This window comes from Gobius niger (genome assembly GCF_951799975.1).
Source record: "Gobius niger genome assembly, chromosome: 16".
Lineage (NCBI taxonomy): Eukaryota > Metazoa > Chordata > Actinopteri > Gobiiformes > Gobiidae > Gobius > Gobius niger.
In genome coordinates, this window is record NC_136867.1 from 16,560,129 (window position 1) to 16,587,420 (window position 27,292).

Below are 27,292 nucleotides of genomic sequence, written 5' to 3' on the forward strand. Positions count from 1 at the left end.
GGTGCCTCAAACAGTAATGGCAAAGGGAAGCACTCACAGCAGAATCATCTCTCTTGTTTAAACATGTTATCATTTACACAAAATACAGTTCACAGTTTATTACTAAACTTGAAAAACCTGTTATTGTTTTGGCCGGATGCAGTCATTCCTCAGTCATCTCCATCCCTGATGCAACACTTTCAAATGTCTCCATTTCAGCTAAGTCCTTTTTTCTCTACAAGTCTCTCTTGTCTTCCGATGACCTCTGATTTCCAAAATGTAGCCTTTGTGTCAATAGTAACCGGCTATGTGCTTTTAACCTTGGATTAAAAGCAGGGCATTTCGACAGGACCAGACCAGAACGGACCACATCGGTTTGCAGGTGTTTCCACAGCTCCAAACTGCTCCAGTCCCAGACCACTTCAGCCATGGGGTCTGGAGCCGTTTGCTGACTAGACCAGTTTGGAGGGAAATGGGAGGGGTCATGTGACCACTGATTGGTCAGGCCTTTGAGAGTCGGCTTGCATATTCAAAGTTTCTCTTTCTCTTCACTAATTTAAACCAGGCTCTACCATGACTAGTTCACAGAAAATATAGCCTACATGCCTGATTTTGATGTGGAAACATTCAATAAAATTATATGTTTTTCCTGTCCTCATATTTATGACAGTAATCTACTGCTTAAGTTTTAAAGTTTGATTTGCACAACAGTTTTCCCATACATTCTTTCTTATTGCCTAAATGACAGGAGCAAGGCCTCATATCTCCCGCTTTTATTTTTTAATTCACTTAAAATCATAAGCCTATCCTCCTTTAAGGCATTGTTGTGTTTGCGTTTGTTTTTTTTCCTCAATTACTGTGCTCCTGGCGTTTGAAAACAGCTCAAACTGCTCATTTGAAATATAGTCTCACCGGTGCTGGTATAGGCGTGGAAGAAACGGCTACATCCAAATAAATATAGTATATATCTATAGTTCATGGCCCAAAGATGATCAGGACACACATCCGAAAGGTGCAGACAAATAATATGAAAATAGATTCTTGCTGTAAGTAAAAGCATATTCCCATGGTTAAAACATTCTTAATAATCCCGGGAGAGTCGCAAATGCAAAATTCAAAGATCCTGCTGCTGCTGTTTCTTAGGCCTGACTGTTTAAAAGTGAACACACATGGCACAGCTGATTTTTACTTTCGCTTCTGTATGGATTGAACCGAGAGGTCGACCAGAGATGGGCAGGCGATATTAAAGTCTATTTTATAAATTAGTTTAGGCAAACATTCACATGATCTTTCCTATCATGATATCGATAAGCATTTTTTTTGTCGATGAGCGCTCTGCCCCAACTAATGGCCACATTTTGCACAAAGGTGTTTGATGCAGGACTAAAGCACAGTGATATATGATATACATGAATATAAATGACCTTGGCCACTCCCATAACGACCCAGACCACTTTACCCTAAAGGTACTTGAAACGCAAACTTGCGGTAGCTGCCCCTCCCTAAATGAACCGGTCTCAAGTGAACTGAACTGGTCTAGTCCTGTCGAAATCCCCTTCACTTTACTTTATCGGTTCTCTTTATTAATGTTTGCATATTTACTAATTTAATTGTTTTAGTACGCAATTATAATTTTATTACGATTTTACTTTGCTTGATTTCATTGTTTACCTTGAATGTTTGAAGAGTTGCAGGAATAATTCATTGGTTAAAAATAGTCTTGTGACCCATCCGACTCTTCAGTTAAGAACTACTAGGTCACTACAATGACATTTACCTGTGACTTATACATAAATAACACTGTTCCAGCTAACATCAGGAGCATTCCAACACTGAGAACTGTGAACATGTAGGTTTTTTACCAATGTGTTTATTGATTAACAACTATATGATCAGAGCTGTTTGAATCATGCCAACTTACTGGTCATGCAGATGAGAGCTCTGGAGACACGCTCCTCTGACAGTAAACCTGGACGAGGAGGCAAACCAGGGGTACATCACACAGACTTCCAGAAGTGTGACTGCAGATGGCGCTGTCGTCCTATTGCTCTAACAAGGAAGACAGCACTGAAATTAGTTTAAAACCACAGCTTCTGGCACTGAAAAATTGGCAACAGATGTCAGAATGTCAAGACAAATCACTACTATTTTTTAAAACATATTTTAGTCTCAGTCTTTTGATAAAACAATCATTTGTTTTTTGTCAAACAATTGTTTTTAGTTTTAGTCTTAATCTAAAATTCATTTAGTGAACTTTACATTCATATTATTCAAACATGCATTGCTTCATGGAACTTCTCACATTGAAAAAGCACCAGAGGCGAGTAGGACACAAGTACATTTACTTAAGTACATACATATGGCCCACTTGAGTAACCTTTTGAAGTAATTATACTTCTTAGAGTAGTTTAACCATATGGTACTTTTTACTGCTACTTTTTCATGAAATATCTGAACTCTTAATTGAATAAAACAACAGTTACTGGTTCTACAGCACAGTTTATGAGACTATCACTAGATTATTAGTCTCTTTCTATTTAGGCGCGTTGAGTTGCCTTGTGTACGAAATGCGCGGTATAAATAAAGTTGCCCTGCCTTGCCTAATTTTATCTATTTTATTTATTTATTTTAAATTTGGCAACCTTTAATAGACTTTCTTTTTAAAGCTTGCCTTGGTTGAAATAAAAATAAATAAAAATAAATAAATAAATAAATAAATAAATAAATAAAATAAATAGATACATTTTTATCAAGGTGGCTGGGGGTCACGTGATTGGTATTACCGGAAGTGTTTATTATGATAGATCCATGTTGAGCACCCAGAACTCCCATGGATGTTGTTATTTTCTTCTATCAATTGGTGTAACGCCATCTAATAATTAAATAAACTCTATCGGACGTCTTGATGTTCTAATAACCCCCTGCAGCATCAAGAGCGTGTGGCATGTCGGGTTTTTGGAAACTTCGCGGAGGATTTTACGCTGAAGTCAGACAGGAAAGCGCGCGGTGCGTTGGTTTGGCCACTGCGCGGCTTCACCCCCTGACCCGTAACATGAGGGAGTAATCGCGGTTACACTGTTGCTTTATAGTGACAGCTACAGCGGATTGGACCAACCGAGAGCTTTTGGAGTTATGTGGCCAGTTTGATTTCTTGGTGCATGAACTGGAGACTTATCATGGACACGGATCATGAATATCAGCAACGAGGTCAGTGATACTAACAGTGTAACGAGTAGTAATTTGATAAGACCACAGTTTCTCACAGGGGAAGTACTGTACAAGTCGCAGTGAATTTTTTTTTTTTTGTATGCATATTGTAACCCCATATTGTTTTTTCTTTTCTTGTTCAGATGTTGATGATAATGGCCAGAGTGAATCCACCACAGTTGTGCCAAGACAGAGGATGACAAGACAGCAGATCCTCACGCTGATTTCAATAGCATCAGTCAACTTCAGCTCCATGATATGTTACTCAATTCTTGGGCCCTTTTTCCCCAATGAGGTATGTCTTATTATTATCAAAAGTAAATGTAAGAAGTAGCCCGCAAGACAACAGACACCCATAGCATACTTATATAAATGTACCTAACACATTCTGGGACTGACTCTCTTTATCACAGAATACATGCTGAACCTAAACAAACAATTACCAAAGTAGGTCTTGTCCTATAATGTATGTTCTAAATATGGGCTACATGAGAAGTGAAAGGCATCTAAATAAATCGTAGTCATAATTAAAAAAGAAGTATAATCAAACAAACTTTAAATCTATCTAGATAATAATTATTCTGTTTGTTTGCCTTCGGAGTCTTCCATGCATTACTTGCTCACCAGGCTAATATTTCCTCATTGTTAAAGCTGGCATGCCCTTGTGTATGTGGGCAAAAGGTGCCATGTGAGTCATGTGCCATCAGGTAAATACAAGAGCAGAAAAATAGCTTTTCTATTGTGCAAGGAGCTAAGATAGTTTTAATTATACATTTAAGCTCCTCGAAAATACAGTGAGCCATCTTTTACTTCTGTCAAATTACAACAAAGTTGATATCTACCGTCTAAGATAAAGATCATTTTATTGGATTTTCCTCTTTTCATTGACCTCATGTGTGTTTTTACTTTTTTCCAGGCTGTTAAAAAAGGTGCGAGTCAGACAGACATTGGCCTCATATTCGGCTGCTACGCTGTTTGTAATTTAATCGGTTCATTAATTTTAGGGAAATATGTAAGTTAGACAAATATTGATTTTACCCATTTATTTTGAATGCTTTTACACTGACCATAATTTCCTGGCTGTCTGTTTGTCTATTTCAGATTGTTCAAATTGGTGCAAAGTTTATGCTTGTTACTGGACTATTTGTCTCTTCAGGATGCACTATACTATTTGGGTAAACTCTTGTTTGTAATGTTGCAAATTATGACCAAAACGTGTTCTAAAGTAAATAGTCTGTGTGCAGTCTCCCTCACTGGTAACATTTGGAAATGGATAAACATAGACATTGTGCATTACATCACAAATAGCATGAATCCCCAAGAAGACGGTACAAAAAAGATCTCTTGGATTATGCACATGTTAAAAGTCGGTTTATTATACATACATGACTATACATGATGTAAGTCAGGCGGCAACTATTGTTGAACCAAAACCAAACTTATAAAATGACTTCGATGCCTGATGAGATTTGGGATTAACATTTGTATAAACCTTGGTGTGTTTCGGACACGATTTTTTATATTTTTCGTAGGTATTCATGTGTTCATAATAAGTGCCTTCTCTCTCATTCAGGTTACTGGACCGGGTCCCTGCTGGCCCTCCTTTCATTGCCCTGTGTTTCATAGTGAGGTCCATAGACGCTCTGGGCTTCGCTGCTGCCATGACTTCTTCTTTTGCTATGACTGCAAAAATCTTCCCCAACAATGTTGCAACTGTTTTGGTAAGTGCAGACGCTCTTTGTCTGGCTGGTATGTTGTTTTGACTTTTGAATCACGAGCAAAACAGGGAAAAAAGCTGCTGGGAAGTTTCCCACTTGTCCTGAATTTAAAAAAAAAAAAAAAAATTGGACAATGAGTTGGATTTATGTTCATCGTCCATGTCCATTTACAGGGGATCATATGTTTACATACACTTTATAAAAAGACACATTTGTATTTTTTTCTCACTGCTCTTAATGTTTGGTGCAGCCCTGTGAGGCTACTTCTGTTGTGATATTGGGCTATACAAAGACATTGATCAATTCACCCTTTTCCTCCAAACGTGACAATGGTCATTAAGGCCAAGCAATTCCATTTTTTTTCCCAGTCAAGCCACAGGATATGTCTCCAAAAAAGTCTTTATCTTTAGGTGCATTTGCAAACCAATCTGGCTTTTTGATGTTTCTTTTGGAGCTTCTTCCCAGCAGAGTTCCCTCTCAGCCCATGTTGGTACAGTACTTGTTTCACTCTGGATGATGACAAACTCTTACCAGATTGAGCAGCATCTTCACCAGGTCTTTTGCATTTGTTCTTGGGTTGATATTCACATTTCAGACCACTGCACGTTTATCTCTGGGACACAGAAGCCGCCTTCTTTCTGATCTGTATGATTGATGACTGGACATTTGCATCATTGTTTGAACCAATGAACCTGGCACAATAACAAATTGTGTAACAAATACAATCTCTCATTCCTTTGGCATTTAGCAAATAGAAATAATTTAGAAAATTCTAATTGACCTAAAAACAAAAAAGTTAATTCTGGTTTCATGTCAGACAGTGAGAAAAAACAAATGCACATGTGTCTTTTTTATAAAGTGTATGTAAACATCCCCCATATTGTTGCTGTTATACAGTGAGCGACCTAAATACAGCAGCCACAGAAATGAACTGAATTGTTTTGTTTTCGTTTTTACTTTTATCCTATTTTTCTACTAGGCCTGTTTGTCCTAGTCTTTTGTTTTTATGTATTGGTGAGAGCCTAACATGAATTTCTACCTCAGAATATAATAAAAATCTATTCTATATTATTATTATATATAAAACAAAAAAATGCGTTCTTATTTCAGGGTAGTTTGGAGATCTTCACAGGCCTTGGGTTGATCCTGGGACCACCAGTCGGAGGATGGTTTTACCAGTCTTTTGGATATGAAGTCCCATTCATGCTTCTTGGCTGTTTTCTGTTAATTATGGTTCCTTTCAACATTTATGTCTTACCGACTATTGGTAAGTAATCTGACAAACTACAGTGCTGTGCAAATATTTGTGTTAGGTGTGCTCATAAAATATACTTCACTTCAGAGCATTGTTTTTATTGTATGAACTACTACCCAGATTCGGCACTGCACTGTTTGTACATTGTTCCCTTTTTCTTTCATTATTTTCAACATGTTTTTGTGCCTTACTCTATCTCCCTCCACAGAGGCAGATGCCAGCAAAGACTCTTTCTTTCGACTCCTGACCAATGTTAAAATACTCCTGATCTGCTACATGATATTCACATTGAGCGCAGGCCTGGGCTTCCTCGATGCAACATTATCTCTTTTTGCAATCGAGAAGGTACTACTACACATCCACACATCGTGTGACTTTACCGAAGAATAAACAAAACCTTTGCTTCTTTTTTTTGTCTCCAGTTCAATCTCTCACCAGGCTATGTTGGCCTCATCATGCTTGGTTTGTCCTTACCTTACTGTCTGGCATCTCCTTTAATGGGGTATTTTGTTGATAAATATCCTGTGAGTATACAGCATTATCCTTTAAAATGCCCAATTTTTGTTTAACTCCACATTATCCTTCCATATGATCAATCATGTTTGTAGGCTACCAGGAGTTGGTTTATGGTGACAGGAGGTCTTGCCACTGGACTTGGCTTCTGTCTGCTTGGTCCTGCGCCATTCCTGAACATTTCTGGGTAAGCAGTGTTACTATGACTGCTTGTGTATCTATGTACTCCCTGATATGGAGATCCCGCTTAGGCCCAAAGTTACTCCTGGGCCTTATTGGAAATGGCCTGCATGTTTCTTTGATGGAAAGTATTGCGATTGTGTTTAGATTTGTAATTGTGTTATTGGATTGGATGTACAATATTTCTCTCTCTCTCCCTTTGTCTTTTCTGTCAGTGTAGTATTTACTCTCACGGGCAATTAATGAGTAAAAGAATGACACTTGCAGGGCGCTTATGGCCTCTCAGGCACTTAGTTCTGCTTTAAGTAGTATGAGAGTTTACGTTGTACTCCATCTATCCATCCATTTTCTTCCACTTATCCGTTGCCAGTTGAGGTTTATGGCTCCAAAGAAGGATTACCCCAAAACTCTTATAAACATCTTATCCCCTGCCTTAACCAAGCACATTTTCTCCAGCTTCTGGACTGGAGTCTTTAGGCCTCATTTGAAAGCTAAGACCTACAAAACTGATCTAAACGGATCTTTGTCCTCACGTGGTTGCCGTGTTGTCGTCACTTTTTTTTCTCTTTTTCCTTACGTTTTCGGCACAATCTTGCCACTTTTTGTTTGCCCTTTAGTGGCATTTTTGTCACATTTTCGTTGCTTTTTTGTGGCTTTATTGTTGTGATTTTGTTGCGTTTCATGTTCATTTTTGTTACATGGATCCCTTACATTATGTATAGCCACAATAAAGTTCCGTCCCTATGTTCTCGAGCTTGTTCTTGTAGCACCAGCATTTCTCTGCCTAATAGTAAACAACTCGTCTAAATCTCTGGCATCCATCATTCATAAATAGTCGCTCATGCCACATGCTATTAAGCTGTTCTTTTCCTTTCTGTTTTGCATGTGTAGGCCGCTGTGGTTGCTGGTCGTCATGCTCGGTGTAATTGGGTTTTCGCTGGGTATGACCGCTCTCCCCACGTTCCCGGAGATCATCACATGTGTGTAGTGAGTGCCTTCACATGGTCGGTCATGCTACACCCACTGACCAGAGGACAATCTGAGCCCCCGGGGCCTTAACCTGGCCAATAACAAATACTGTGTCTTTGTTTGCAGTGACCAAGGATATGAAGAAGGCCTTAGCACGCTGGGGTTGGTCTCTGGCTTATTTGGAGCAGTCTGGTCCTTTGGGTAAGATTGATGCTATTGATACACAAGTGATTCTGTCTCAAGAGTCGAAAATGAGACTTTTAAGCAACAATATGTCAAACCATAGATGTCCTGCTCCGAGCAAAGTTATAAGTCAGGTATAAAGAGAGGTGAGCTCGCTTCCCGTAAAGCACCCGTCATAAAATAATGCATGGACTTTACTCAGTTAATTGAGTAAAATAGCATGTGGCAGTATGGCTTTCACTTAATCCAAATTACTTAGTTGATTTGATTAAAATCTGCTTAGTCGATTGTGTTGAATTTTCTTAATCTCTTGATTCAAAACGACTATACATCCTGTTTTGAAAGAATTTTTTTTTTATTTTCCAGCATGTTTTACGGACCCATAGTTGGTGGCCTTATCACACAAAACCTGAACTTTGAGTGGGCAGCTTTGATACAAGGAAGCCTGGCCTTTTTGGGTGTAAGTACTGACTGTTTATTCTTTGGAGAAAGATGGTAGTATTTTGCGCATGTTTAATAAGCTATTCTTTCGCTGTAATTTACCATCTCGATTTAGTCCATGCTTTTAGACTAAATCCTTCCTTAATCTGCAAGAAAAGGTAAAAGGAGAGATGATACTAGCAATGAAAGTGGTAGCGATAACAGTCAGGTCAATGCATTGTGGGCAGAATGCAAGTTTTCAGACCAACAAAGTCTTGCGTTAAGCCATGTGATATTTATAGTAAGAGAGCATAACGGTTCAATTGTCTTTGTGTCCTCAGGGACTTCTTCTCGGTCTTTACTACATCTTTCACAGACCACAACCGCAAAGGTAATCATTAACTCTTACATTTAGGACACTCAAAAAAAGAAGCTTGTGATGTGTTGTATTGTCACTTAGGCACCACGAGTTCCACACAAATGCCATAGTTGTTGTTGTCATTTGTGCCATTATAGAAGCACCACACCTGGTCAAACACAGCTTGGTATAACATTGCCTCTTTCACATTCAGGCAACTGGCCCAACCAACAACTGAGGAGGAAACCACGCCACTCCTTAATCCATAAAGCCCAAAATACCAAGACCCAAATCCAAAGGAAGCTTTTCTACTGTTACTGTTGTTGAGACTTTTTTTTAGATGACATTTACTATTATTTAACTCAGTGCTAGCATTAGTGTGTTACAATTTCGTCAGAATCATATGGTTTCAATAACAAGATTTAAAGAGTGTTTAAGAATGGAGTCAGTGATGTTGAAGTTGAAAACCGAGCTACTCATCTGGGGAACATAGGTGCCTCCTGCGTCTGCCGTCGTTCCCTGATGTTTCCCAGGGAACATTGGGCGGACTCCACAGAAAGTGCATCCATGAAGATGTTCAAAGAGTTGAGTGTCAGATTCCTTTCAGACTCGTAAGGGCACGTGAAGCTGTATTGTGCCATTGAAAAGGTAATTTAGTTATAAAAGATAACGGCTGACTTGATGTGTGTGATCATTTTGATTTGGGGAAAATTTGGAGCAAAGTGCGAAAGCATTCCTTTCACAATCGTGCCTATTGTTACAGCAGCTGCATCGTTTGATTTGAGAAACAAGAATAAATAACATTTTTTGTAAAAATGTTTTGTATAAAAGTAAATAGTACAACTCATGTATTTCATGTTTGTATGAGTTTATAGTTTGTATAAAACATGCTTAAACAAGGTGGGCTTTTATTTTCATACTGTTGAAACCAAAACAGCTCTATTTAAATACACAGTGATTGCCTTTTTCCATGTTGCTGAAACAATGATGAAAAGATAAAAAGAATTGAAATAGACATATTTCAAATAAGCTGTTTATAGCATCTCTATGCGTGTGGAGGATAATTACATTGTATTGTTTCTGCAAAATAACTTATTACTAAAATTAGAATTTTCTAAAAAAAACAAAAACTAAAATAAAAATATAATTCTGCGGTTGCTGTTACGCTCCAATAAAAAACAAAAGCGTAAAAAAGTAATGTGTAAAAAAGTAACGATTACAAAACAAAACATTGTACATTATGCAGTTTATATCAGAAAGCCCATTTAAGTTAAGCTGAGTTCAGGGATCCGGCTCAAAGGCTCCATTGCTCTTTCCACTGGGCCGCTTTGGGAGTGGTCGGCCTGAAGGCCGGACTGGTCGGTCTAAGGTTCGGACTCTCCTTGTGCTGGTGCTGGGTCCCGCCTCATCTGCGTCTGAAAATGTCCCCTGAGATGAAGACGCAAACAACCCTGGCTTCCTCAACTTCTTCTTTCTTTTATTTCTGTCAAAAAGAAATCAAAGGAAGCAGTATCTTAGTTTATTCCGTCATAAGGATCCTACAAGAGTCACTCTGTATCTTGAACCAGGTTAGTCAAGGTTAGGTTCATATATCGAGCACATTTATTCTGCCACAACTTCCCCCCAAGTGCAGGGCGCAGTGAGGTGACCTATAGAACCAACTCAAGACTATATAACAGATTAAAACAACTGCTACAAACAAATCCATCAGTGCTACATCATCACCTCGCCGCACCTTTACTGCTTATTGTTACTACAAATACTCCAGAGATGCTGTTTCCAAGCTGTTCCTTTTCACCCTCCTTTTTTATACATATCTATATATCATTATCAATATTATGAATATAGAAAACAAATGAATTCACTTATACGTATTAAAAGCCACTAGTCACTTACTTGGCATCGATCAGCTCTGGCTCTGTGTCCGAAAGAGTTGGTTCAGAGAGAAACCTGAGCTCCCCGGAAGAGCTAATGGCAGCCGACACCTTCAAAGTTGTGAAGCAAGAAGCAGATGAGAAAACCACACGCCCCACCTTCACCAAGGTTTTGTACCATAACCCCAGGAAATGACAGGAGAGGTTCAACAAGCAACAGTGCAAATATCCTAATCCTTACCCTGGTCGGTGTCGAACGATCTGCTGTTCCTTCAGACAAAGCAGTGGGAGGCTCTTCGATCCCAGATGCTTCTTCAGTGTAATTCTCTGTTAGAGTAAAATATTTTAAACACAAGATGTTTGACATTGACCATGGGTTGATGTGGTAGCAAAAAAAAAATGTGTCAGACTTACTCTCGTCCACTACATATGAAGCCAGGAAGTAGCCCTGCGACCCGTTGGAGAGTTGCCCAAACCACCAGTTCTCATTGTCCTTGTAGAGCACCTGGATCACATCCCCTCGGCATATCGTGAGTTCATCTGATCGATTGGCTTTGTAGTCGTACAGAGCAACAACCTAAAGAAATCAGGATTAGGATTAGTTAAACAATTAATATAGAATTTTGTATTAATGATGCAGGGAAAAGATGGTGTTAATAATTTGTAAATAAAAGTAATGGCAAAAATATATATTAAATAAAATGAATCTCAAAATAAGATCCATGACCAATTGGACTGGACATGATTCTTTTATTATGTTTTGCTACAGACACACCTTTGAGACGAGACTTACCACATGCTCAACTTGAACTGAAGACACACTATCACGCAATGTCTGAAAACATAAGTCATCTTTATTTCTCTACTAATACAATCAGAGAAGATCAGAATCTCCAGCCAATATAATGCATTTCTTACCCTTGGCAGCCTAAATGAAGACGCTCTTAGTCGTTGTCCCACTGGAGTAAACCCACCTGAAATGAGACAGAGAAATGCACGAGTTTTCCCACATTTGTTCGCCATTTCAGTGCTTTTAAACTTACGAACACAAGTGAAAACAGTTAGAGGTCCGTCTGAGTCCCTCTGCATAGTATACATGCTTCAGGATTAATGCATTAGCCACAATGTACTACTTAAAGGCACTACGCGGGACTAATGCACTGAACTATTTGGCTTCTGATGCCAGAGCGCTAAGCACATTGGGTGAAAGGGGAACATGTCGTTAACTGTTTGAAGGCGCTCACGGTATTGTGCGCTGAGAGCGGCCTGTGGGATAAGCTGCTCGGCCACGGCCCCCGAGAGCCGCAGCTTAGAGTGAGGAGACAGGAGAGACGGAGGGGGCAGCGAGGCGTTCAATCCCATCTAGGAAAAAGAAAGGCAAGAATAATAACAACTTTCTGAATTACATAATAAAACACATTTATATTTCATAGCATATCGCCCGGCTCTAACATTTGCTGTTTCTACGGTACATAGAATAAATATGTTATGGTGCTGGTGGGGTCTTACCATCCCAGTGTCGATCGTCAAACTCCTTTCTGTTTGAGTGAGGCCTTTCCTGTCTATGAGAAAGAGATAGTTTTTCTTTTTTCATTTAAAATATCAGACAGAATTGTTCATTTAAAGGAACTATACAGAGTTTAAAAATGTTTTCCTTCCCCTACATGTTCCAACAATGTCCTAATGTGTAGAATGAGCCCAGACATATTTACCACAACTGCCTCTAAAATCCTGCACTGTCACTCAAAAAGGTGTTACTTCGGTCCGAATTGCTGTCATGCACGTGCTTAATATAGAAGGTGCAGTTACACATATGACCTGAGGTGGCAGTAGTGAGTATAAAATGGCGAACTTGCATCTAGCCCCTTTAAATGGTTTTACCTTGATCAAAAACCAATCCAGACGCAAAGGACCTTTGACGCGGTTCCTGAACATGAAGAAGAAAAGTTTATTTGTTTGCTTGAGTAAACGAAACAATCTTGCGTTATTGCTGATGAGACATTACCAGCACGGAGTCGAGTTGCTCTTTGACGTTCTGCATCCTCAGGGCCAGTCTGGTGGTTTGGCTGAACTGGTCCAGGGCAGAGGAGGAGACGGAGTTGTCCAGCTGCAGAGCGGAGTCCGGGGTGTTCCTCACTGTCCTGGGGTCCACGGACGGCGCTCGACTGATTCCTTTTATGTTATGCACCTCCAGCTGCGAAACTACATTAACACATGACAAAGATTCTTGGATGCACATCGACTAAAGAGCAGCTTTTCAGTGTTGTGTCTGGAAGTAGATTCATTGTAGCTAATTCAAATGATGTTTATGATGCACATGAACAAATAAATATCATTATACTGCAAGGTGAGTTTTGCATTTCCACCCCCAAAAAAAGCCAGTTATTAAAGTTAATATTTACACTTGCCACTTACACACACTGAATTGTGCGTAATGCATAACAAGTCGTGTGGTCTGTGCAAACCTTTGCGGTCGTAGATGTACACATGGATGGGCTGGCTCTGCCCAAAGGAACAAAAGGCCACCATGTTTTCGTGAGGATGGAAGCACACGCCATGGAGAGCAGTGGGATAACAGAGCTCAGAGTATACCGCTACCTGGTCCCCTGCAATAAAAAACAGACAAGATAGATTCTTACAGGTCCAAAGAACAATCACATTTGGCCATTATAAAACATCAAATCCCTTACCAGTGTCTGTGTTCCAAACATAGGCCATGCCGTCCTCACTCCCGGCAAAAATGAAGTTACCGCATGGCGTGAAGGTGCTGTACATCCGCTCTTTGTAATTAGTGGCACCTGTGTATTTCTTTACTGCCAAACTGGGGGGAGAAAAGCAACTCTTTTTAAAATGTTTACGTGTCTACACTTTTAATGGTTTGTCATCTCTTAACATGACTGACCTCTAGTGGTTTGACCTCAAGATAGAAAAGTTCTTAACTACCAGGTAATCTTTTTTCATACTTTTAATAGTCAGTGTCTATGCAGTATAATACACATATATCAGGGTTCGTACAGATTTCCGCTTGAGGTTTCCCATGATATAGCTAAAATAGACTATTCACTATCATTCTGACCTTCATTTTATTTTGGATTATGGATACTGAATATAAATTGATAGAACAAATTATAGCTACATTCTCAGATCCATCATCCTCAGGACACTGTCTTTGGCGTGGATCAGCAGACAGCGTGCGTTTGGATGGAGCTGCAGCTTGTTGACAGGAACGCCTCGGAGATCGGCCTCATCAATTTTCTGGAAGCAACAACATAAAAAAAAAAACATAAATTATTGACACTCATTTGTGTATAGTGGGGTGCATAGTATACAGTAGTAAATTGTGTGGGTTCCTTACCCTCTCAATGCACCAGTGCTGACAAAGCTGACGACTCGAACCGTCATTCAGCCAACTTTTCCAAACAATAACTGAACCGGCGTTGTCCGCAGAAAACATTCTCCTTCCTAATGAAAACATGCGCACACAATTAACACTATAGTGACAACACGTATTACATGTTTTAAATGTGCCGGTGATGTGAATAACATGGCTTATCTCTTCATTATGAGTGGATGTGTTTTGATTTGAAGAAAATCAATAGAGGTTATGCAGAGACATAACAACAGAAGTTAACAACAAAATGCAACAAAAGGGTTTGAGTGAGTTTGACCTAAATAGTAATGGCTACACAGCTTTATGACCACTGCTATTTTAGGTAGAATGTTAAATGTTAAAGCTACCTTCTGAGTCAAAACAAATGGTGTTGATAAAACTGGAATGTCTCTCAAACTCCTGCAGAAGTTGCCCGTTCACATCCTCAACGTCCAGTCTCCAGACACGGATCACACTGTCATACCCCCCTGTGACCACTAGGCTCTGGGCCGAGGGGTGGTACTGGGCACTGTACACGAACGAGGGGTGAGGGAGCACCTTCTGGGCGTTAGATGAAAGTCGTTCAATGTCCCACTCCCTGTCAGAGATAAAGTCACAGCAAGGTCAAAACAAGGGCTGTGAGCCTAAAATGGAAACTCTTTACAGAATATATTAATACAATTTGTAGTCAAATGAACATAAGTGCAATAAGCTAATAGATCTATTAGATAATCTCTATATATAATATAAATGTCCAATTATTTTCTACTTGATTACTGCATCAATTCTGGTACATATTTCAAAAGTAGGTTAAAAATTCTGCAATTCAGGCTTGTCAGAAGCAAAAAATACAATCTAAAATCCAAACAAACAAACCAAAAACTATCTACATTAGAGGAAAAATAGATGCTTTTGATGAATGCCTAATGCAGAATTTCTGACCTGACGGTTCCATCAGAAGAGGCTGACAAAAGTCTTGTATCATCTCTGGACCAGCAGAGATCATAGACTATTTTCAGATGTCCATTGAAAGCAGCTAAAACTTTTCCAGATGGAATCTCATACACTGTGGAATAAGATCAAGAAATTATGCAAGTTTTTTGTATGGTACAGCAGCACATTATACTCATTACAGGGTTACTTACCCACGACAGGGAAAGCATCTCTGTCAGCACAAGCAGCTGCCAATATGGCCCCCGCATTGGAGAAGAGCACAGTGAAGCAGCCCATCTTACCCCCACGAAACGTCAACATTGGTTTATTGGGAATCCTGCAAACCTGTTGTAAACAAAATTGTAAAGCATTAAGACAATTAAAGCTACATATACTTGATTTCAAATCGTAGATGACTTTACACAATAATCTTAAACTCATTGGCAGCTGTACATCAATAAACCAAGCAAAGCGAGCTCACAACTTCAAATAATGACCTTGTTACCGACCTGGCCAGGGAGCCGACTCCACCTGAAGATTGGTGGTTTGACGTCTAGAGCATGTGATATACTTTTTCTTGCCACCTCGTTTTGGAGCTCACTATAAGTGGTGCTGCCCCGCTCCTCCTGTAGCGCCATCATTGAACGCATACATGGGTCCACCTACAACAATAATACAAGTGAAACATCAGATGACCTGTTCATGTTAGGTGTTTGGAGGATCAGACAGGCCAGACAGAGTTGATTTAAACAAAGAATGGAAAGGAAATATTAGGATAAAGTTGATAAGATATGCTGTAGGTAAGTGGATGCAAAAGATCCACTTGAATTGATTCATCATAGGGAAAACGAAAGGCGATGCACTGTAAAAAGAGTAACATACTGTAAACTCACATGCTCAGGTAGTTTGATGCCTTTCACTGTCACATATAGTGTAGAGGGATATTTATGTCTGGGGTACTTCCTCCACCACTCGACCACATCAATGGTTTTTGGTTGTCTCTTTGCCCGCATCGGAGGGCAGAAAAGTTGGAGGCGGAGCTTACTGTCAATGTTGAAGACACTATTTGTTCCAACGAGCTAGAAAAAAAAAATATACGAATTTAAGCAGACAATACACAATATTCATCATCAATTGTGCATATTAGGATCATGCTCCTAATTTGCAGCACTACAGTGCATAACGAGACTGTATTTTCTGTGTCCTAACACGTTCCCTGCTATATCCCACTTAACAAAACAGCAATTAAGAAAAAATAACTGAAATTCACCTTTAGGAATGCCCATGCAATCTTCCTAAATCCTCGCTCATGTTTGTCAACATCGATGTTCGCTCTTGCTTCCTCCATGCTCATAAAATCCAAGATCTTTAACATTGAGTAAAAGTCTTGTAAAACACTTGAATCTGCTTTTTGTAAATGAAGTTAATTACTGTACCTCAAACAAAAGTATGACTCTTGGGCTCTCCTCTTTATTTTCCACAAACCAACCAAATCGTTCGTTGAAGATGATTTGTTCCTGCCACTCAGGGATGACAGACTTGTGTTTCTTAAAGTCAAACGGTTGAGTCATGATGGGCAGAATATGATCAACACTCTCACTTTCATAAAACGAGGCGACTGGACGATGACTGCGAAAACAAGAGCAGAGTCAATATATAACCTGACATCAACTATGCCATGAAAGTGACTGATACTAGGACCTATTGAAACATACCCGTCCTCTTTCTTTACATACTGCCCTGTAATTTCATCCACTACATGGATTTTGACCATCGGGTGTGAGATGAGCAGGTCTGTTTTGAGGCGATCCGTACGGTGAACGTAGACTCCCAGAACAAGACTGTCATCGAACACTGGTTTCTGTGGTTCCTCTGTGACTTCAACTTCATTTTCTTCTTGAACAACTGCAATAGAGAAAAAGAACATCATTTAACTGTCTCTCTGCATGACAAGACAAACAAGCCGATAGTACCATGTTTTTTCTTCTTCTTTTTCTTTTTTCCCTTAGGATCTGCTTCATATTCAACACTGGGATTTGAGTGTTTGGATTCCTCTTGATCCCTTGAGAAGAAATGTTAATCAAGTTATGGGTATGATGAAGCTCAAATGATTTATTTTGCCCAGAATCATGTAACCTATAAAACATATTTATGTACTTTTCTTACCCCACATCAGAATCAGCTTGGACAGATTTTAACCTCTTCTTTTTCTTCTTTCCAGCATCGTTATTTAGCGCTACACTCTGAGGGACAGTGTTTTCATCTTCTCCTTTAGTTGTTTCCTCCTCTTGTGCAATCTTCTGCTGGTAGTCAAGCAGCAGCTTATCCTCTGCCTCCTCCAAGTGACCACCATCTACGTCGCTCTTGTTCCCTTTAATTTTCCCTTTTTTAGTGTTACGCTTTGATTCTTTAACCGTTGTGATATGCTCAGTTTCTGAAATGATCTCAGTGTCCTTGATATCATCGGCTGTAGGAAGTGCAGGTAAATCCCTTTTTCCTTTTTTGCTTTTTCTCTTGACTTTTAGGGCTTGAGGCTCGTCTTCGTTTAAGCTGCTGATATTGACTTTTTCGGCCGATTCCTTCTCTCTGCGCTTGTTCTTTGTGAAGCGGGGGCTGCCATGTTCGGGGTTGTATGTGTTTTGGAGGATAGTTTCATCTTGTTCAGTATCCTTCTCAAGGTTCAGGTTTTTCTTCAGAGTTTGAAGCTGAAATTGCACAGTAATTGATAATAACAAAATAACCATATACAAGTAATTGTACTTTTTATGATATTACAAACAATAATAACAGTAAAATAATGATCTATGGAAGATCATAAATGGACAAAATAATAGGTAATATGAAGGTTCTTGCTGGTAATATCATTACATATTGACCCAAATATTGACACATACTGCAATGTCCTCTTGAGCTTTGTCCTTTTTCTTCTTCTTTTTCTGCTTATTTCCATCTGTAACTTTCTTGACAACTTCACCAAATATTTCTCGGGTGTTTACCCGGGTGTCACGCTCACCTGCAAAAAGATATGGGGAAAGTTATTCTCCTAAGTTGTACTTTTTTTCAATTAAGTGATACTGCATGCTGTACTGTATGAAGTTTTGTTACATTAAAATAAAATACACAAAGTAAGCATTTAAGGGCCAGCATTGTGTAACGTTACTGATAGCATTTTTTTTTTCAATAGTTGCGGTAGTAGCTACTACATTGTTGTAACGTTAGCGAAATGAACATTACCTGTTGGCATCCTTAAGCACCATGATTCTCAACCAAATCCCAGTGGCATCTCTTGTCAAGACAGTGAGGGTCGCGTTGCTTCTAAAAATAGACAATCTTGTTGGCAAAACTCAAGCATTATATAGCTTGTAATTACATTTCTAGAAATATGATTGGAACAAAACCTCCCTTGCTGCTTTTATTTTATTCTAAATGACGCAGATGTATTAAGCTTGTTAATGTTAATCAATGCACTCTGAAGTTAGTTTACGTTAGCACTTAGCATGTTAAGCTAACAACATGTAGCAACAAAGACAACCCCGCTGTATGGACCAGAACAAACAGCACGAAATGTATCTCACCATTACGTGTGCGGTTATGGCGACTCATCGTGTTGTAAACGCAAATACTGATTTTAAATCAAGACTGTTATTTTCTCCACCGTGATTGGGACCTGATTGGGACGCGTTAACGCTGCCTCGGTAACCATGGGAACCGTGAAAGAGGCGGAGTTGTTTCCTACATAATGCGGAAAAACAAATAAGTTTCACCAATCATACGCGAGGAGACTGACGTCTTCAGAAACTTGTTGAACCAATCACAGGATACGTTTTTGTGTGGGTAGCCAATCGCATTCCATTCCTATGTTCCATTCACTTGTTTATATTCTCCTTATCCAGAACAGTTACCCTATCCCTTACTACTGTCACTTTATTCTCATGCTCATTCATTTTTAGGCTCGCTGCTGTAATGCATTTTCCACCACCAGAAGACAGAGAACAGCCTGGCGTTTGTGGCTCAAACAGAATGTTATAATAAGTGATGTTCATGTTCATGTGTTGATAGAAATGTGACAGAAAACACGGTGCCTTTCATATTACATTTATTAATTTTGTGATTTAATTGAAGCTAAAACAGAGGCAGAACACAACTGTTCTTCATTCCGCCAGAGAATAAAACTAATGTCTAGGCTAAGCATTTAATCAATGATTTTATTACAGATTACTGGATTCTTTACAAATAGCCATACCCTGCTTTTAGCAAATGTCTTTATATCTGTGAGTTGCAGTGCATGGTGCGATATGAAATTTGCCAAATATATATGTCACGTGACGTCTATCAAACTAAAACAAAGTCTTTGGCAACTACTCTTTAGCAGCTTTAACACAGCGATTGCTATATTTATAAAAAGATACAATTCAAATAGGATGCATTACTAAAATGTCTAGTGCAGATAGCAGCTCAAGTTTTTCTTATTCCACAACACTGGGAAGGAAAAGTGCTTGTTAAGCAAGAAATACAATATTAGGACTCAGCAAAACACATACAGTATGGCTGACATTTTGTGATTGTTGAACCAGCTATTCTTTGCATTTCAATGATTACAAAGGAAACATCAACACACAGCCTAAGCAAACAACCATCACAAAAGTATTCTTGAGTTTTTTGTTGTTTGTTAAGAAAAAAAAAGTGGTGTAAGGAAATGATGAAGGGCAGAGAAGTGACCAGATGCTGCATCTCTAGTTGAAGGCATAGAGCAGGACGTTACACACTGCTTTAGATGCCTGGAGGCAGCAAAATGGCACCACTGCAGTGACTCAGAGGCAAAGCAGCACTTTGTTAGCCCTGTGGCTGCTCAGATGACTTCTGAAAACAACAAAGAAAGAGAGTATCACATACTGTACTGTGACAGGTGTGTATTAATATAGACATAAGTAACTTTAGCATTACATATCTACCAGCCATATCAGCATTTTTTTTTTTTTTTTACTCAACTCAAACTATTCAATATTTTTTACTCTTGAGGTACAATAACTACTTCCCATAAGTGTTTGCTATCAGTGCTTACATTGGCAGTGAATATGTGATGTAGCTAGTCTATTCTGAAACACAATGCATTAATATTACATTGAGTGTGCGCATCTGCTCCTGACCTGCTCGCTGCTGGCTCTGTATATCGTCCAGCCCGGTGAGAGTGCGCAGAGACCGGCGTTCTTTAAAGGCCACGACAGGAACCACATCATCATCACTGTTTAGGCCCATTGTTGAGGGTTTAGACACAATTTTCACTGCGTCCTCGATGCTGCTAAGAGGCTGAGTGTTCTCCTTCGGCTGAGCTGAAACTGAGATCCTCACTGCCACTGGCTTCTGCTAGAGAAAAGAGAGTTTTAACAGCATAAAATCATAATAATATCAACTAAACCGAGCATGTCATAATTAATCTAAGACATCCATTCGGATTAATTTTAAAGTCCAATCAGTCACAACTGCTGGACTGATAGGGCATATAGTCACCATCAACTAAGCCCTGAAGAAGCAACTAAGTTAACCAGTTGTTGAGGAGTCATCATAAGGTAACAATGGGCTACTGATCATTGAATAAACATTTATGTGTACTCTAAAAAATTGGTGCAAAACACATGAAAAAACATCTTGGAACAGTTATAAAACACTACTATTAGTTCTACATAATTTGTTTCGCAATTTACAATAATTAGTTCTTGTACAAATTGAAGCATGGATAAATTGTGACTTGCAATACTTAAAAAAGTATAAGCCAGTGCTGGTGGTGTATCATAAGACTCCAGCGGCAAAGTACTGCCCTCTTGAAAATAAAATCAACTGTTTTACCATATCTGGGGAATCGGTCCTCCTGGTTCGCCGCATGATCTCCTCCAGCCTCTGCACATCAAAGCACAGCATTTTGGCAAAAGTTAATGTCACAGTAGGCAAAAAAAAAAAGTAAAATAAAGCCAAAAACAATTATGAAATTCTGGACAAGAGGCCTAACAAAAGCCCAGATAGTCAACTAGGTTATAATACCTACAAAATACTGTGGCATTGAATGGGAGGATGCTACTTGCCAGTTGTACAGTATCTAGAGGTGGGCGATATTGACCACAATGAAAATCTCAATATTTTTCCTCACTAGCGATGATGAAGCGATATTTATGCAAACCATCAGAATTTTGCAGAAATGTGCTGGCAAGCGCCTTAATGTAGAATAATACTTACTGCAAACTGCAAAAATGCGGAAGAAAACACTTAATACCCTTTTTTGAGAGACTACATATCAAGTATATTTCATTTATATTTAATAGCAGGTGGTTTTGCTACTTTGTATATAGGTTTCTTGGAGATATAGTATATACCCGACATTGTAAATTTGCAGATCTTCCTAATACACCAATTTCGATATTATCTTGTGGATGAAATGACACGGTATTTGTCTGCATAAAGTAGTTGCATATAAAATTTCTTTCACCTTTTTCCTCGCCTGGCGGTCCACTTCCTCTTTTTGTGCTTGCAGTTCTCTCTGCTGTTCAGCTTGGGCTCTTTCTCTGGCTTGTTCCTCTTGACGCTGTGAGATACAGGAAATATATATAATTCATAACAGTATATGACCTTCATTGAAGCCAAAAGCCTTTTTTCTCTAGCCATAGAAAGGGATATTTTGACCTGTGCTAAAGGGTTCATTATAAACAATTTAAAAGAAAAGAGGAAAAAATAGAAGTTGTAAAACCAGGTCTGTTTTATGTTATATTATCTGGAGGCTGTTACTGTGTTCAGGTTTGCTCATAAACAGTGCAAAAAGGATGAAAAAAGTGCACACAATGGAATTAATAGGCCTGTAGAGACTGTATATTTACCACTATATTCTATTTGTGTTTCCATGTTGAAGCCTGTATATATGATATAAACGCTATGGCCAAGTGAGCAGCTGTGGAGATGTGTACAGGCTGACCTGTTTCAGCAGCAGTTGGGCCTCTCTCTGCGCCTGGATTCGCTCCTCCTCTGCTCTCTTCTGCTCCTCCTCCTCTCTCCTCCGCTTCTCCTCCACCAGGCGCTGGTCTTCGGCCTGCTGCCGTGCTCGCTCCTCAGCCCTCTTGCGCTCCAGCTCCTCACGGCCTCTCCTGAACATAACATTTTAACATTCCTCAAAGCACCTTCAAATCATTCAACTAAAGCAAGTTTCAGGGGCTGCTGAACTTGGTAAATGGTCACAAGATGTTTTAAAGAATATAATGTGAAATATGAGGATGCCAGGTGCTGACCGTTCCTGCTCCTCTCTCTGCAGTCTCTCCTGTTCCTCCCGTTCTCTCTGGAGCCGGGCCTCTCTCCTCCTCTCGGCCAGAGCTCGAGCCGCCTCCTCTCTGTCCGTTGTCCCAGCTGACGGCTTAGGCGCTACCTCAGGGAGCTGTCGGGCAGGACAAGGAGGCATCCGTGCAGGACCTGAACAAGAAAAGAGCTGAATTTTATTCCATCACATCGCCCACTCCCAACAGTAAGAAATTTCATCAGACTCAAAGATCTGTACACGGTAAACTCTACTCCAATGCCAAGTATACACCTGTCCTGGCACTACTTTGTGTGACAGCATCTTACTCACTTCCATCTCCGTCTGTTCTGCCGGACTCTTGAGCCTCTGAGATGACGGACAGGTTTGAGCGTGAAGTCTCAGGTGTGTTGTCAGCGCATATTTTCACAGCGTGCCATTCGCCGGACGTCCTGATAGTCCTGAGGGGCCTGGTGTTGCCGGGACAGGAGGCTTCCAGGCTTACACCCACCTCCTCCTCTGGGACAGATGGTAGCTCAGGCTGCATCGGTGCTGAATGTCGACGAATTGATTTCCTGGGAGAGCTATCAACCCATAAAGACATGAGTGTGACCCAGTTTTCATAGCACTATTCTGGAGTGTATGAATGAATAACATACTGCTTAATTGCACTGAATTGACAACTCTTGTAATACAAAAGGAAGTAAAGAGTTGAGTGTCTCTTCTTAGTGGCTCGATCATGCAACCATACAAATGAGATGTTGAGAAATGTACAAGTAAAAAAAAATTACATGAGGTGTTCTGAGTACTTTTGGTCAACTCCCAATTGTCTTGCATAAATATGAACTATATCCAGTATGTCAACTATAGATGGCATTAAATAATACATTCAAAGTTGGTGGAAAAATGGTGTCTCTGGATAAAAAAACATCACATACGTTTCTGGTGATGGAGACGCTGTCCTACTTTCTTTCTGTGAAGTTGCTCTTCGACTGGGTTTAGCCACAGGACATTTGCCGGTATATGAATTGTTCCTGTTGTTTTTGGACCCATTGTCCAACTTGGTAACTTTGACCTGGAACAAAAATCAAAGCAGTGCACACAGTATTTAACCACTGGCATGGATTTAAATATTTATTAGAAATTCATTTAGTCCCTACAATCTATATTCCAAAGTTGTACTTCCAAATCCCAGTCTCTATCACAGACAGTTAAATAGCGAAGGACAGAGGGCCCCATAGTGTTCATTGCAGGCAAACGAAGCTCAGCCGTGTTAGCAATGTGAAGGGTTTTTCGGAGCCGGCTCCACTATACAAAATCTAAAAGTTAAAATAACAAAAGGAAAAATATAGGACGCTATCGCGCAAAAATGACTTAAAGAGAGGCCAAAACATTTCAATGTAAAGTCTATTGGAGCCAGTCGCCATTTCCTTATGGTTACAGGAAGAGGTCGGCCACATTCATCCATTCTTAATTTTACAGTCTATGGCCTCTATTCACATGAATTCACTGAAAGTTTGCCAAATACAAAGCTTTGTCAGTTCAAGCTTCTCTGTAAAATATTGAAAAACAAAAATGATGTATTTACAAACTGCACATGTAAATGTTGGGGACTTACCTGTGCCACAGTGGCGCTTCTGGTCTGCTGTCTCATGGGCCCAGGGGAGGCCGAGGGTCTGGGCTGGGCCTGGGGTTTGTGAGGGGTGGAGGTGGAGGGGGTGGTATGGCATGAAACTGCACGGCGACAAACATGGACAACTGAACACGAGTGTTTTTACATGACCGTGAGAGGAATATGTGCAAACAGTGGAGGAAAATGGAAATGAGCGCAGAAGAAGAAAGCATTGGTTAAAGAAGAATTAGTTTGCTGTTACCTATAGTAAAGCTATAACTTGTAAAAGAAAAAAGAACAAAACAGACTAATTATGATTAAAGCCCATGCAAAACAATAAAAGAGATGGACGTTAAGACCTTTCCCCGGAAAGACCCACAAAACGGAGCTATCCAGTAATAATCGAGGACAAACTTAAAGTGATGAAAAAGTCAAAACCAATCAAATCCTACCAGAGCTGTGGCCTAAACCATGTCATATTTGAGTGCTAGTTTGCGCACTTTCTGGACTTTTCTTCCCCATAAGGCAGAATACCTTGTTCCCCTGTCTGGCATCCCGCACTCTTGCTGCGGTTCAGAAAGGAGCAGGTGGGGGTGAGCAGGCGGCTGACCAAGTTCCTCTCCCAAGTCGTCAGCGGAGGGCGACGTGGAACTGGTGCATTGATTAGTGTAAAGTATTCAGATTACAAAACAACAGACAAGCCAATAGTTGAAGATAGAGTTAGTCATTGATTAAGAAGGATTGGAAAAAGCAGAGACCTCAGATAAGAGAAGGACACAGGACTTTACCGTTGCATTTGGTTGGCTTTCTTCCTCTGTTTTGGCTGTTCTGTTGGGCTCTTTGGCTCTTCTCCAGTGTCTTGCGAACTGCAGATTCGTATCGCTCCTTAAAATTTGGAAAACAGACTTCAGTGTTTTTTCAAATTGGTCACCGCAGTCATGAGGTCCGAGCAAATTAGATTATCTCCGAAAATAAACGCAATCATTTGATCTCACTTTCTCCAGCTGTATGTGCTGGTTGCGCTTCTCCTCCACGGTGGCACGTCTCCTCTCCTCTTTAAGGCGCTGCTCCAGAAGTTTCTTCTTGCGTTCATGGAGCTGTTGCTCATAATATCGCTTGGCTCTCTGCTCTCGCTCTATTCTGTTCAGCTCCCGAGAGGCTTTGGAACAGATCGAAATATGTATTCAACTACTGATACAACTAAATAAATGCAAATACAATACAAACAAGGACAACACACCAAATCATCTGCTTTTCAGTTTGCCTGCTGCTATGTTTATCCAAGACTAGCTACAGCATGACTAAATACACAATCTGTAATAGTACTTAATACCACTAGATTCTAGGTGTAATCTCATTCATAAATCCCCTACACGGTGTGAAGCGCTTTGGGTAGCTTTTGGATGTCATGTGAAAAACGCTATACATTCTTTCATTCCATAAATAAATTCAGAATAGAGCATTGTACCACTACACCATGACCAGCATGATGGAGATAAAAATGGTACTATTAAAATATTAGTTGTATGTAACATCATTGCAGGGAAATGTAGCGTCAAGAACCTTCTCCAAAGTACAGTGAGCAAAGAAATCATGTAATGTGTCTGTTTTCATACCAAGGATCTTCTGTTGCTCCTGTCGTCTTTCTTGTGCTGCTTTGAGCCTTTCGTCCACATTTAGTCCATTTTGACCTAGAAACATGGCATTCGTTTCAATCAAAGTTTAACGTGCATATACAATCAGTCCACTTAATTACATTACTTCATTTTGATTACAGCTCAAAAATTCTGTGCACATAATAAAAAATAAAAATGACACTCATTATTCATATGAGGTGGTCTCTAAGCAAGTATGGGTTAATACACATTCATTCACTTTTGACCAGTTTGTACAAGAACTTGGTTTCTATGGAAAGTCAGAGCGAATACCGACTGCTGGTGCAGACTGTTGCTGTGTCCTTGGGCAAGGCGCTTCACCCCTTCTTGCTTGAGTGTTAATGGTGTGTGCGTGCGTTATTGGTGGTCATAGTAGTACCCACAGCCATGCATTATGATTAATATTCTATAGCCTATACAAACCTGTCACAGAGCGCGGACTAGCCGTGATCTGCTCAGTCTTGTTGACAGGACAAACTGCCTTTTGTGGACTTGATTTGGCATAGACCCCATTTTCTGTAAAAAAAAAAAAAAAAGAACATCAATATTTTATATTTAGGCCCCACAGACAACATTTCCCACTTTAATAGGCATTGCGGTGGTCAGCATTAGCTTTGAGACAGCTTCAGGCTAATGTGCAAATGAAAGGGCTATTATACAGTGTCAGCATCTAAAAAGGCAGAGAGAACAAGCTAACACCTGATCAGTGATATTTAGCAGCACTTTTGCAGCATGAGTAATTTGCACAAGGAATAATCACATGGACACACACACACACACCTTAAGGCTTTTAAACTGGAGTTTGTGGAATAATCTAGGCGTTATACAATCTATATCCTCAATACTCTCATGACCAAACGGACCAAGAAACACATGCTTAGTTTTAACTCGAGTTGCAACAGTATCACATGGACTAGCTGTGCAATATAGAAAGACAAAGTTCATGTTGTGGCAAGAACAATGAACTGTGTCTGCTTGTGTAATATTTAAGTCTTTTAAAAACTAAGGACATTTTGCTAGAGTCCAGTCGTCGGTTTTGGCCTATTTACAAGACTAATACTTGTCCTAAACTTGATTCCATGTGAGACTTGGTTGTTGAAGGCCGGGTTTTGACCTAAATCTATCAAGAAAGAAAGTTTAGTCCCTGTTAGTAATGTCTCCTTTTCGGTCCTCGGTTAGACTTGATTCAGGTTGCCCCAGACTGATTAAATTGAAATCTACAATAAGTTATGACAGCATTTGAACATGCTTTTGTTTAGTCCCACATTCATTGTTCTCTTGGCATTTAGGTTCCAATTTAGAACAGGTTAAGCGGAAGTGTGGTCCTAAAATCTAGTTAAAATTCCAGGTCTTGCGAAAACATCTCGGATCAGTACTGACAGTCTGCTGAGAGAACCCAGTTTCAATTCTATGCTTATATTTAAGTTACACTGAATCGTGATTTGTCATAACTCATAGAAAACAGCGATAACGAATCCATTCAGAGCATGTTGTGACAGCCTGCTCTGAACAGCCTTGTGGCACATACTGTATTCAAGTCCTACGTCACCAGCACAGTCAGATGATTCATATTTTGTGCCTTAGCTATCCACAATGCAGTTAACAAAATAAATCCCTGCGAACAGACATTTAAATGCTTTACCTTTAGCGGTCTGAGTGGGATTGGCCTTCCTCTGGCTCTTGATGGTGCGTGTGGAGAGTGGTCCCTGCGATGGAGGGATGACACTCTGTTTCTTCTGCACAGCCATGCTAAGGCTGCTCTGAGGCTGTGAGGCTGCGTACCAATGCTCACCGTC

The 27,292-nt window shown here is 39.9% G+C and overlaps 3 protein-coding genes across 5 annotated transcripts; 1 reads left to right on the top strand and 2 right to left on the bottom strand.

Moving 5' to 3' along the window:
• Window positions 1-2,821: 2,821 nt before the first annotated feature.
• slc18b1 (solute carrier family 18 member B1) lies at window positions 2,822-9,485 on the top strand. 2 transcript variants are annotated; one of them, XM_079574090.1, is made up of 14 exons: window positions 2,822-3,186; window positions 3,330-3,481; window positions 4,103-4,198; window positions 4,288-4,361; window positions 4,760-4,907; window positions 6,015-6,171; window positions 6,368-6,504; window positions 6,582-6,683; window positions 6,768-6,859; window positions 7,744-7,839; window positions 7,948-8,022; window positions 8,371-8,464; window positions 8,766-8,815; window positions 8,997-9,485. In XM_079574090.1, exons 1-14 carry the CDS (start codon window positions 3,138-3,140, stop codon window positions 9,049-9,051), a joined length of 1,377 nt encoding a protein of 458 aa, XP_079430216.1. In that variant the 5' UTR covers window positions 2,822-3,137; the 3' UTR covers window positions 9,052-9,485. The 2 variants fall into 2 exon arrangements, 1 of the variants encoding a protein (XP_079430216.1); XR_013793754.1 differs by lacking the exon at window positions 8,997-9,485 and having other exon boundaries at window positions 7,744-7,832; window positions 8,766-8,819.
• Window positions 9,486-9,851: 366 nt separating this feature from the next.
• ahi1 (Abelson helper integration site 1) lies at window positions 9,852-18,663 on the bottom strand. The gene is made up of 27 exons (XM_079574289.1): window positions 18,541-18,663; window positions 18,194-18,274; window positions 17,854-17,972; window positions 17,126-17,664; window positions 16,933-17,021; window positions 16,675-16,864; window positions 16,396-16,588; window positions 16,230-16,325; window positions 15,853-16,038; window positions 15,469-15,621; window positions 15,172-15,304; window positions 14,969-15,092; window positions 14,395-14,624; window positions 14,012-14,118; window positions 13,793-13,911; window positions 13,347-13,477; window positions 13,122-13,262; window positions 12,662-12,858; window positions 12,538-12,583; window positions 12,166-12,218; window positions 11,901-12,018; window positions 11,575-11,630; window positions 11,450-11,491; window positions 11,071-11,233; window positions 10,898-10,983; window positions 10,679-10,767; window positions 9,852-10,265 (listed from the first exon to the last, which is right to left on the bottom strand). The coding sequence occupies exons 2-27, from the start codon at window positions 18,201-18,203 to the stop codon at window positions 10,064-10,066; spliced, it is 3,612 nt and encodes a 1,203-aa protein (XP_079430415.1). The 5' UTR covers window positions 18,204-18,274; window positions 18,541-18,663; the 3' UTR covers window positions 9,852-10,063.
• Window positions 18,664-19,110: 447 nt separating this feature from the next.
• On the bottom strand, window positions 19,111-27,283 carry map7a (microtubule-associated protein 7a). Of its 2 annotated transcripts, none has more exons than XM_079574164.1 (15): window positions 27,139-27,283; window positions 25,920-26,012; window positions 25,458-25,532; window positions 24,837-25,000; window positions 24,630-24,726; window positions 24,376-24,492; window positions 23,848-23,987; window positions 23,168-23,304; window positions 22,563-22,813; window positions 22,228-22,405; window positions 21,918-22,086; window positions 21,438-21,533; window positions 20,804-20,854; window positions 20,107-20,320; window positions 19,111-19,819 (listed from the first exon to the last, which is right to left on the bottom strand). In XM_079574164.1, exons 1-15 carry the CDS (start codon window positions 27,242-27,244, stop codon window positions 19,809-19,811), a joined length of 1,899 nt encoding a protein of 632 aa, XP_079430290.1. In that variant the 5' UTR covers window positions 27,245-27,283; the 3' UTR covers window positions 19,111-19,808. The 2 variants fall into 2 exon arrangements, with proteins under 2 accessions (XP_079430290.1, XP_079430289.1); XM_079574163.1 differs by having other exon boundaries at window positions 19,113-19,819; window positions 20,107-20,323; window positions 27,139-27,282.
• Window positions 27,284-27,292: the final 9 nt, after the last annotated feature.